Consider the following 12634-nt stretch of genomic DNA (forward strand, 5'->3'; position numbering starts at 1 on the left):
GTATGCTTGCAAAGTTTAGGCCCGCTAGATTTCATGGTTTTGGAGTTATGGAGGAGACGGACTGACTGATGGACACATTCTCTTTTATTATTATAGATAGATGGCAGTATGATAAAGACAACATCCATCAACGTTTATAGCTGGGACGAGATTTGAGCCCAGGATAGGCAGCTCAGAGGTTCGTGCACACATCTCTCCGCGACTATGGCAGCTCATGAGAAAGGCGGCGAGGGAGAGAAGTTACACATATGCGGATCATACCAAGGGTAGGAGCCAATGTAAAAATGTGGCCACTTTGCGTATGTAATATGTAGATGGTCGCAATTAGCAACTACACGGGCAATATTTCAAACAGCTTCAACAACTTCCTTTGTCCCATGGTAGTGACGATATATTGAAACGATGAATAAATGTAGATGTAGGCGGTGACACAAGATTGTTCAGGGATCAATAAAGGTCATCCAGGATTGCTGCAACACCTGGGGAACACAATGATGTTCATTGGTTCATTATTTCAACCCCAAAAGGTCACCCGGAGGTGCTGCCACGTGCGAAACAGGTTGGACCCCAGAAAGATAGCAGTCCATAATTGATGGAGTTTAAAAACAAACTTGTTGTTGTCAAACTTTGTATGTAATTGACGAACTAGGCCGGAGTGCCCGGATTAAGATCCAGAGGGACAATTGGTTGGGTGGAGTCGATCGCGCAGGTTGCCTCGTGATTTCCACCTGCGGTAGCGGTTGGGATGCCGACCATGGCGCTGCGGGTCGCGGTGCACGAATGTCGACGTGGAATTATGTCCCCCATAAATTGCAGTGAATTTCCACATTCGCGGTTCCATTCAGACCAGCGGTCTTAGCATGACGTCAGAAGACCCCACCCATTTCCCACCGCAACGGGGATTGGTCCACAGGCAACCCATTACCAGCATCATTAGCCCTACCTTTTCAAAACAGGTAACGCAGGTGGAAATTGCTTCACTCACGCCACGGCACGATTGACACAAGTTCCTGAAGACTCCACCAGGTCTCTGTAGGTCTTGCTGGATCACTCTGGACTGGCAAGGTCTACGCTGATCCCGTAATGTCAGACACAGTTTGAGCAGGTGTTTCTGCGCGAGGTGGTCGACGAGGAGACGCCATGAAGGCGAGTGGAAAGCTCCGTCGCCTGGTCTGCATGCTGGGTCTCACGTTCTCCTTCTTCGTGGTTGAGCTGGTGGTTAGTCACGTGACCGAGTCCTTGGCCATGCTCTCGGACGCTTTCCACATGCTGTCCGACGTCCTCGCCCTCGCCGTCGGCCTCGCCGCGGTGTTGGTCTCTGCCCGGTCGGGCCCTTCGTGGCGCAACACGTACGGGTGGGTCCGCGCCGAGGTGTTGGGTGCGGTGGTCAATGCCGTGTTTCTGGTGGCACTTTGTCTCAGTATATCCATGGAGGCCGTGCAGCGGTTGGTGGCACCTCGTCCCGTCGAACAACCGCTTCTGGTCGTCATCGTCGGGGCTGCAGGTCTACTCATCAACCTCATCGGACTGTGCCTGTTCCAGGGTCAGGGGCACAGCCACGATGGTCTCGCTCAGGGTGAGCACGTGACCCTTTCCCCCACAAATGACCACCCGGTCCACATTAGCCGGGTTTCAGGTGCTATATCACGAGTGTCTGAGAAAGGAGCTTCTGTGACTCTTAAAAAACAAAAAGTGGGGCCCCATTGGCCATTACGTCTCCAAATCGAGGACTGCAGTCTGTCTTGCGTATGTAATAAATGGATGCACCGAGCACAGCCGGTTTGACACATTTGAGAATTCCGATTTGAATTCAACCATTTTATTGTGGGGCAACGTGTTTCAAAATGGATCCTCGGTCTAAATTCTCCATTTTGAAACATAAATTGCACAAACACCATTCACGACACGGCTTTGCTCAATTCAGAGTTATCACTAATATTACTACTACTACTACTACTACTACTACTACTACTACTCAATAATATCACCACTAATACTACCTCCCACTAGTACCACCCACTACTACTACCACTACCCCACTACTACTACTACCACCACAACGACTACTACTACTACTACTACTACTACTACTACTACTACGACTACTACTTTTTGTGTGGATTGCTGGGGAATGTTTTTGGCCCAAATCTTTACAAGAACAGGCTGACCCCTACCCAGGGAATACTGTCCACCATGACTGACATTCAACTGAAGGTGGTTTGGCCAGGATTTGTAAATTGTTCAGGGTGCCGGCGTTAGCTCGCCTACTTTTGGTGAAGGACACCGTGGGATCGCTAACATCCATCGACCCATGCTGGCAGAAGGGACGCCCAGGTTAACGTCCATCCGAGGGTCGGCACACACACTGATTAATCACGCTGCCTGTGAAACACCAAACTGCCAGTTTATAGCTGGGTGTGGATTCGAACCCAGGCGAGGAAGCTTACAGGTGAGTGTGCGTACCTATATCCGCGCACCAGCTAATCAGCTAATGCGAGCAAAGTGGTGCGATTGAGCCACCACACGATCAGTGCAGGTGATGTTCGTCAATAGAGGAAAGGCCATCTATTTATTACGTACATGGGATCTCGAATAGGAAAGCCGGTTGTTGATAAATGGTATGAAATGAGAGAAGGGAGGAGGAGTAGGGGTGGGCGGGGTTAGAAGGAAGGGGAGGAGCATGTATGGAGCATACACGTTGGGAGGCGGGGGAAGATGTGCACCATTTTGTGCAATTAACAAACACATTACTAGATCGCCCAAAACACGCTGAAAAAGCTTATAATAATCTGCACTTCGGTTTTTACACCAAAAGCAATTTATATCAAAAAACAACAACAGGTGCCATTAGAAAGAGATTTCAGGTCTCTTCATGAGGTTTGTTAGCCTTATGGTTAATGAAGGTGGATGCTGTAGGGTCCTGAGTTGGAGCCCCTGTCGTGCCCTGTATCAAGCATAAGAGTCTCTAACAGCCAATGGGGCATATGGATGTTTGGTGGGGTTGTGGGAGGAGACTGGGGGCGGGGCGGGGCATAAAGGCTGGTTCATGTTGTTTATATTGTATACAACCCGTGCCTGTCGCCCCAGACGTATCGGGAAACGAGAATGTGGAGTCCAAGGGAACCTCAGCCATGAACATGCAAGCTGTGTTCCTGCACGTCATGGGTGACGCTCTCGGTTCGCTCGCAGTGATAATCAACGCACTCGTTTACATGTACTTCAGGCGGAGATGCCGGCATGGAGACGCCTGTTGGGTTTTGTACCTAGACCCGTTGCTAAGTCTTGCAATCGTGGCCATTCTACTGTCCACCGCACTACCCCTGCTCCGCAAGGCCGCATTGGTGCTTCTGCAGGCCGTGAGTGTGACATCTGCTCTGTATGAACCACATACATTATCACGTCTCAATTTCTTCCACTGACACCATTTTTGTTTGTTGTTCAGTCATCTCATTGTTCCACATTTTGACCTCATCCCCTCCACTCCTCTTGGGGGCATACCAGAACTCTGCAAGTTTCCAATCCCACATCATAACAACTTTTTCTGCTCCACAGGCGTTAATAATGACCATATCGATTAAGGATGAACCAAACACTTGTTTTTCCCAAAAGGTACCCAAACACCTGAGTGTTGAGAGCTTGCAGAAGGACCTCGCAGCCTTGCCAGGAGTATCGGCGGTGCACGATCTGCACGTCTGGGAGCTATCGGGTCCTCTGCTCGTGGCCACGGCCCACCTCGCGGTCCATCCGGGACAGGGAGCCGACTTGTCGGCAGTTGTGCATGAAGCATGTGATGTGCTGCGGAGGAAGGGAATACGTTGCTGTACTGTGCAGCCTGAGTGGGAGTATGCACCAGTGGCTGCCACAGATGTTGGTGGTCCTACAAGCCGCAAGGTGGACGCAACAAAAGATCCAGGCACCGACTTGGTGATGAATAACTGATTTGGATATAGGGAGGATGTCGGTGCATTAAACGAAGCAAGATAAATTGACATCAATGGAAAGTTCACCTCCTTCACTCTGCTCTCTCATATCGAGCTTCCTCCCCGACCACTCTATCTCTGTAATTGTCCATGGTTCAACATCTCCCTCCTTCCCTATCAACAGCGGTGTTCCTCAGGGTTCTGTTCTGTCTCCAACACTCTTCCTTCTTTTTATCAATGACCTTCTTTCTTCTACAAATAACCAAATGCACTCATATGCTGATGACTCAATGTTGCATTCCTCCATGTTTTGCCCATCTGCCCCATCTTCCCTCAATCGATCTGCATCTCGTTTTATTACAACCACCTATTTAAATTCGGATTTGGACAAGATTTCCCAGTGGGGCAAATGTAACCAGGTTAAGTTTAATGTTTCTAAAACTCAATTTCTTCCCATCTCTCTCCAAAACTCCTCTCATCTCTCCAATCTCCTTTGAAAGTTCCACAATTACACCATGTGATACAATACGCAACTTAGCTCTTTCACGAGCCTCGACTCTGTACACACAAAAAAAAAAATACACCTACTAGGTATTACCCTAACTTCAAATCTATCATAGAATCCACACATTATACAAATAAATAAATCTGCCTCGAAGAAACTAGGTATCCTGTTCAGATGTCGAAGATTCTTCTCCTCTCAACAGTTGCTTCAGCTATATAAAGGATTGATTTGTCCTTGTATAGAGTACTGCTCTCACTTCTGGGGAGGTTCTAGCTCCACATACTTACTGGACAGAATTGAATCCAAAGTAATCCGACTTATCAACTCTCCCAGTCTGACCTCAAAACTCGACCCGCTCGTACTACGTCGCAAAGTTGGTTCTCTTTCTCTTTTCTACAGATATTACTTCGGTTTCTGCTCCCAATAACTTGCTGCCTGTATACCTCCGCCATTAGCGAGACCACGGAATACTCGACAAGCCACGACATCGCATGATTATTGTGTGGCCATTGGCAACTCAAGGGTGGCCGGTTATGATGTTTGTTTCTTCTACACTGCCAAACTCTGGAACTCTTTACCTTCACATGTCTTTCCAAACACTTATGATCTTCCCCTTTTCAAAAAGCAGATTCTCTGCTTTCTCAAAAACTCCAAGACTATTCTCTCCTTCGCTACTTTTCTATCAATGCAGCTCTTTTATTTGGCCTGGCCTCGATGAGGACGACATAGTCTGTGCCTGGAGCCTTCTACATTAAAAAAAAGTAAGGCTCCAAGAGCTGTGAAAGCGACCACCAAAATGAAAAGAAATGCAGGTGGGTGGAATAAATGATGGAGATCATCGAGAATACACGTGGCTCCATTACAACGGTACAATACTTGAGAAGGCAAGCAGCAGATGTTAAACATGACCTCAACTCCGCTTGTCTGCCAGTTTAGTATTAGGCCATAAACTACCATTCTGTTCACTGGCCCATCTGATATTAGACCTATAAGCCACCACTCTGCTCATCTGCCAACCTATAAGCCACCACTCTGCTCATCTGCCAGCCTATAAGCCACCACTCTGCTCATCTGCCAGCCTATAAGCCACCACTCTGCCAATTTGCCAGCCTATAAGCCACCACTCTGCTCATCTCCCAGCCTATAAGCCACCACTCTGCCAATTTTCCAGCCTATAAGCCACAACTCTGCCAATTTTCCAGTCTATAAGCCACCACTCTGCTCATCTCCCAGCCTATAAGCCACCACTCTGCTCATCTCCCAGCCTGTAAGCCACCACTCTGTCAATTTTCCAGCCTATAAGCCACAACTCTGCCAATTTTCCAGTCTATAAGCCACCACTCTGCTCATCTCCCAGCCTATAAGCCACCACTCTGCTCATCTCCCAGCCTATAAGCCACCACTCTGCTCATCTCCCAGCCTATAAGCCACCACTCTGCTCATCTCCCAGCCTATAAGCCACCACTCTGCTCATCTCCCAGCCTATAAGCCACTATGCTCATCTCCCAGCCTATAAGCCACCACTCTGCCAATTTTCCAGTCTATAAGCCACCACTCTGCTCATCTCCCAGCCTATAAGCCACCACTCTGCCAATTTTCCAGTCTATAAGCCACCACTCTGCTCATCTCCCAGCCTATAAGCCACCACTCTGCTCATCTCCCAGCCTATAAGCCACCACTCTGCTCATCTCCCAGCCTATAAGCCACCACTCTGCTCATCTCCCAGCCTATAAGCCACCACTCTGCTCATCTCCCAGCCTATAAGCCACCACTCTGCTCATCTCCCAGCCTATAAGCCACCACTCTGCTCATCTCCCAGCCTATAAGCCACTATGCTCATCTCCCAGCCTATAAGCCACCACTCTGCCAATTTTCCAGTCTATAAGCCACCACTCTGCTCATCTCCCAGCCTATAAGCCACCACTCTGCCAATTTGCCAGCCTATAAGCCACCACTCTGCTCATCTCCCACCCTATAAGCCACCACTCTGCTCATCTCCCAGCCTATAAGCCACCACTCTGCCAATTTTCCAGTCTATAAGCCACCACTCTGCCAATTTGCCAGCCTATAAGCCACCACTCTGCTCATCTCCCACCCTATAAGCCACCACTCTGCTCATCTCCCAGCCTATAAGCCACCACTCTGCCAATTCTCCAGTCTATAAATCATAAAACCACCACACCACTCATCTGCCCTTCTGGTAAAGCACCACTCTGCTCATCTGCCCATTTGGGTATTAAGCCTATTAGCCAGCACCACATAAACTAACTAAATCTTCTAATGTAATCAAACACAAGTCCAGGGCTTTCTAAATTAAATGTTAATTTATTTCCTGTACCATTTTACTAATAAAGAATTGAAATGTTGAGATAACGAAGAACTTGTTTCATCATGGTTGCAGTCACAGTTTGTTCTTTCTGGATAGCATCCCTGGGTTGGTAATTATTGTTATTGCATTTTCCATAAAGGACCTAAAACAGTACATTTAAGTGTAGGAAGGTGTTTTTATTCCCAGTTGATACTGTTCAAAGAAGAGGTGGTGTAAAAAGAATATTGTCAATGTCACCGATACGATTACACCATCATGGACACCAACCTGGTTTGCTAACTGTGAATGCAAATGAAACAATAAAAACTAGAAAGCATCGGAAGATGCAAAGCCCGTCCACATCCGCTTTGTATTCACACATCCTTTTCCGTATGCTAAACGTGACGAAAACAGCTAAGCATTATATACAAAAAATAGACGATTTTAGGCGATCTTGACCTATAATAATGAAGGTTTATTTCTGTTCAGCTTCCATTGTGGCCAAAGGCCGAATTGAGGTAAGTTTAACAAACGATAATTTAACAAGAAAGAGCAATTGCAGACCTTTGCCATGACATGTTTGTGTGGTTTATGTTGTGGTGTTTGCTAGCTGTTGTGTTTGAATGGTTTATTGACAATGTGGATTTATGTTCAATCCAACATGGCTGCCAAACTAGGTGACCGATTAGATCATCAATTTAATTCTCCCATACAATTTTTGTTTCGGTCATGCTCAAGAAATTTCAAACTGATCGGATCAAACGTTGTACTTGTCTAATTATGATGTCATAATGAAGGCACCGATGACATCATCATGAATATATGTTGTTCCCGATAGGGAGTAATTGACAATGAGCCATGTTTCAATTTCTTTCCATGGAGCGGTTTCGGAGATAGATAGGTTTTTTGTTTTTTTCCAAGATGGCGCCCTACCACGTGAATTATGACGTCATAATTATCATTAACAAATTTATAGGAGGAGGCTCTCCTATGTTAAAATTTCGTGTCAATCGGACCAACGGTTGCAGAGAAAAGCATACTCACGTTCTATGCAGACGAAGACAGATAAACAAACGGACCAAAATGCAATACCCTCTCGGCCTCTCCTCTGGCAAGGGTAACAAGTAAAATATAATAATGCAATAAAATGTAAAATATAAATACAATAAAATAAAAACGAATACAAAAAAATGGCAATAAAATGTAAAATAGAAAATACAATAACATAAACATGGGGTCAATACCCCTGGTGCTCATCTGATAGAACAAGCGTTACACCTAGGTCCCCCATCGAGGAAGTGATGAGTTGACAAAGTGGAAGACGCAGAAAACATGCTATGATATGATATTTCGCTCACAAGGTTCAGACATACATGGTGGCGGCCATCTTGGATTTTGACGTGGCGACCCAATTTTCAATAGCGTTCTTCCTTATGTGTCGATACACCCACACACCAGATTAGAAGTTAGTAGATCGTATATTTTTCAAGATATTTCGTTCACAAGGTTCAGACATATATATGGTGGCGGCCATCTTGGATTTTGACGTGGCGACCCACTTTTCAATAGCGTTCTTCCTTATGCCTAGATACACCCACACACCAGATTAGAAGTTGGTACTTCGCTTATTTTTCAAGATATTTCGCTCACAAGGTTCAGACATTTATATGGTGACGGCCATCTTGGATTTTGACGTGGCGACCCAATTTTCAATAGCGTTCTTCCTTATACCTAGATACACCCACACACCAGATTAGAAGTTGGTACTTCGCTTATTTTTCAAGATATTCCGCTCACAAGTTTCAGACATACATGGCGGCGGCTATCTTGGATTTTTGACGTGGCGACCCAATTTTCAATAGGTTTCTTCCTTATGCCTAGATACACCCACAAACCAGATTAGAAGTTGGTACTTCGCTTATTTTTCAAGATATTCTGCTCACAAGGTTCAGACATACATGGCGGCGGCCATCTTGGATTTTGACGTGGCGACCCAATTTTCAATAGGGTTCTTCCTTATGCCGAGATGCACCCACACACCAGATTAGAAGTTGGTACTTCGCTTATTTTTCAAGATATTCCACTCACAAGTTTCAGACATACATGGCATCAGACATACATGGCGGCGGCCATCTTGGATTTTGACGTGGGTTGCACCCACACACCAAATTCGAATGCGGTCCTTCGCTTACGAATGCACGCATGCCCGTCCGCATGCACGTACGCATGTACGCACGCACGCCCGCCCGCACGCACGCACGCATGGACGGACGGACACACGGACGGAGGGGAAAACCATAGTCCCTCTTTCGCTCCGCGGTGCAACGGGGGACAATAAACAGTATACTACAATGACTAAAGATATTTTAAATCAATTTCAATGGTTGCAAGAAGACAGCGCAGCATGTGGAATCATACAAACATAATCATAAGACTTTAAACTAACAAAGAAAAAATACCTATTTTGGGAGGCAACCCCCCCCACCCCCCTCCGTATCTGCCCCTCCAAAGGGGCAGATTTTTTTTAATGCCGTGAACAAACTTTGGCACATTACGGGTGATGAAGATTGTGGTCAAGTTTCATCGGAATTGCATGTGTAGTTTCTGAGAAAAAAGCAAATACTGTATCTATTTTGGGGGATCAAACCTAGACCCACTTTGACCCCCCCGTAGCCCCCCTAGACCTCGATTTTCTTAGTGTCGTAAACAAACTTCGGTACATCATGGGTGATGAAGGTTGTGGTCAAGTTTCATCGAAATAGTGTGTGTAGTTTCTGTGAAAAAAGGAAATGACTATTTTGGGGGGGTCCAAACTGGATCCACTTTGACCCCCGGTAAAACCCCTTAATTCCCGATATTTTTTAATGCCGTGAGTAGAGGGAAAATGTTGCTTCTGGACCACCTCTAATTTTACATGTAAGTGAATGGTGAAAAAGGGGGAAAACTTTCTGACCGGCTTCCCACCATAAAATTGTGTACCCTTATTTCTCCCTCACTGAGACATGATCAAGTCGAGCCAGTTTAATATTTATCAAATCAAACCCCTGGTGTGTATTGACAACTGTTGCAAACTCAAACAAGGAGCCAATGAACACCCCTTCAACCTTTGGCATCAACCTAAGTTTATTATGACACTCATCTCCATCCAGTATATTGACGAATAATACATTATCATTTTGTTCCAAGTATTTCTTTTGAACCAAGATAAAATGATACACCTCTCTTAATGACCTTGTTTGACCACCCCCCGAGCCACATATCATTTAAAGATTATAGTAAATTATTTTTCCTTCGATTTCTTGACAACCATCAAAATTTGCTGTCCATTCCAAGATATTTATTTTCCTCACATCCTCCAACTTATTAGTATTTAAATTTATTCTTTTATTTGTTTTATTTACCTTCACCCCCGTTATCTCCTCAATTATACCTATTTGGTATGTCTCACATGCATTATGCTTTCCATTTATATACCAAGGTTGATTACACCTCCATTCCTTGGTTTGGTTATAACCCGGTTCAATCATTTATATAATAGTAAAAAAGGCGGCGGTAGCCCGTTAAAATCCGTAACCCCCTTTTTAAAATTAATCTTATCACTTATATCCATAAGGGACACTATCAATTCCATTCTCTAAAATAAATCTCTTATCATCAAAAGCCCCCAATGCTTTCTTATTTATCTCTTCAGTATATAACTCATGTTTATAACTTCTTATCGTATTCATTTTCCGCCACTTCTGTCTTTAATGTTAAACAATTATAATAATTCTCAAAGTTTATACTATCTTTAATTACACCTTTCTTTATTCCTTTTAACTTTTTATCACACTTTTCAATGTTCTTGTCAATATATTTATAAGAATATGCCTTTGACCTTAATGCAACAAATTCAGTCATTATCTTTCCGCCCAACTCATCTGTAAATTTACCAATAACTTTTTTGCTCACGTTTGAAAATAAATGATTACCCGATTCATAATTACTAGTATCGTAAATATCAATTTCATCAATCATATCTAAATAAACATCCTCCGTATTTATTTTCAAAATAAAACTATCTGTATCCATATAAATTAGATTACTCTATTCTCGTATTTCTTCCTTAAATTGTTGTAAAAGTAGTCGTACATTAATGTCTTTGACAAGTCAAGAATTGATGTTCCTATATAAATTGGTTTATCCATTTCAATACTTTTTAAAATCATATGAATAGCACAAAAGTTTTCTGAAAACACTTCCGCTCTTTGAAAACTAGGTTTATTAATTAATTTAGAAACTTGATTCCAAGATGTAGCAAGTCTTGTGTTTTGTCTATTCCTAACATTTTCCATAGTCTTTCCAAATACAGCATTATTCATTAACTTATAAAAGTCCTTTTCAAAATCAGTTTTAGCTTCAGTTCTTCTACTCGTATTGAAGTCAATATATTTCTTTAACCAATGACTTTGTCTAAACTGTAGAACTCTTTGAATTTTCTTCACTCTCAATCCGGCAGATAAACACTGTCTCAAATTTCTTTGATGTAAAACATAATTCTCTTCATCATACAACATAGTAAGTAATTTTTCTGTTGATTGACCGTTGATATTAAATGATTGTTGATAACCACTAAACCATTCTTTTCTTGGACTTTCTTTCACAGGAGCATATGGCAGGTCTTTATGTTTGTTGTGGAGTTCTTCAGGATATTTCAAATCAACTTCAAAATAATAACCAACTTTAGCTTTGGTCAATTCTCCTTGAGTAGAATTTTTTACTTGTCTCAAAACCTTTTCATAATCTTTCTCTTTAACCCATTTAAGTTTTCCATAAGGTAGAGATTGAGACATAGCCCACCCATACAGGTTATTAGCATCATAATTCATCAAGTAAGAACTATCTTCCTTTGCATCATAATTAGGAAGATATTTGTTGTTAGCTGTAGCATATCTCTTTGAACATACTTGAGATATTCCACCTCTTTTAGCCTTCTCTATCATCAATAGCATATCTACATCGTTGATTAATTCTAAATTCTGTTTTGTCATTTTTAGCATAGCACTCCAAGCCAATCCAGGAGCAGTGTAATAGTGAGCGGGATCTAAACCATAAGAATTTTTATTATGACAGACCGTTCTAAAGGTCTCAAACACATCAGCCAACAACAGAACATCAGTTTTAAGATACAAATCATGGTACTCTCCGAGGTTCTTTATGTTAAACTTTCTCCAAACATTTTGTGCTTGTGTATAATCTTTATCAGTTATATGACTTTTATTTAACTCATTGTAGAAATTTTATTTTGAGGGAAGTTGTGTTTCTTTAAATCTTTCAAATGAATCCATATAATCATATGGATATATTCCCTTTTGTGATAAGAGTTCAATTTCTTCTTCCCTTGAAAAATGTGATTGAAGATTAGGAAATTTTTTAATGTTTGATGCTAAGTTAGATAATGGACTTGCCATAAACTTAAATGTATCAAGAACTCTAATACGAGTTATAGGGGATGTACGAATTGTTTTTGTGAATGAAATGTATTTCTGATGTGTGTTTGGAATCGCTGAAATGTCTCCAGATGTCTTTGAAAGTTCATTTATAAATAGATGTGTGTCATAGTGAGCGTTGTTATGAAGAAAGACAGGAATTAAAGAAGGAAGTTTAAAATTGAGATTGCAACTTTGATGAGCAGAACCTCGATATTTACTGGTGAGATGACAATGGTCTCTTACCTTTAGATCTTCACTAATTTTCTCCTCACAAATATGACAGACATTGCTTTTTCTAAATTCCCTTTTCTCTTCACTCGTCAAGGACATTGGTCTGTTGGTTTTTCTCATTACCTCTGATAACCGAATGCAGTCTCTTTCTAATCTTTTAACAAACTCCTTCGAAGCATCAGGTCCTCTATAATGTTCT

General features: G+C 42.9%; 1 protein-coding gene across 1 annotated transcript; it reads left to right on the plus strand.

Annotated features, from left to right (window-relative positions):
* The first annotated feature begins 1007 nt into the window (after nucleotides 1-1007).
* Nucleotides 1008-7095, plus strand: LOC137438057 (proton-coupled zinc antiporter SLC30A1). Its single transcript, XM_068132936.2, has 3 exons — nucleotides 1008-1576; nucleotides 3088-3356; nucleotides 3610-7095. Exons 1-3 carry the CDS (start codon nucleotides 1141-1143, stop codon nucleotides 3937-3939), a joined length of 1035 nt encoding a protein of 344 aa, XP_067989037.1. The 5' UTR covers nucleotides 1008-1140; the 3' UTR covers nucleotides 3940-7095.
* The last annotated feature ends 5539 nt before the right edge of the window (nucleotides 7096-12634 follow it).

Source organism: Myxine glutinosa, chromosome 12, assembly GCF_964187855.1.
Source record: "Myxine glutinosa chromosome 12, kmMyxGlut1.1, whole genome shotgun sequence".
Taxonomy (NCBI): Eukaryota; Metazoa; Chordata; class Myxini; order Myxiniformes; family Myxinidae; genus Myxine; species Myxine glutinosa.

Coding starts and splice junctions, on each gene's coding strand:
- LOC137438057 (XM_068132936.2), top strand. CDS start 1,141: ATGAAGGCGAGTGGAAAGCTCCGTCGCCTGGTCTGCATGCTGGGTCTC. Junction 1,577..3,087: donor CCACGATGGTCTCGCTCAGG/GTGAGCACGTGA, acceptor CTGTCGCCCCAG/ACGTATCGGGAAACGAGAAT. Junction 3,357..3,609: donor CATTGGTGCTTCTGCAGGCC/GTGAGTGTGACA, acceptor TTTTCCCAAAAG/GTACCCAAACACCTGAGTGT.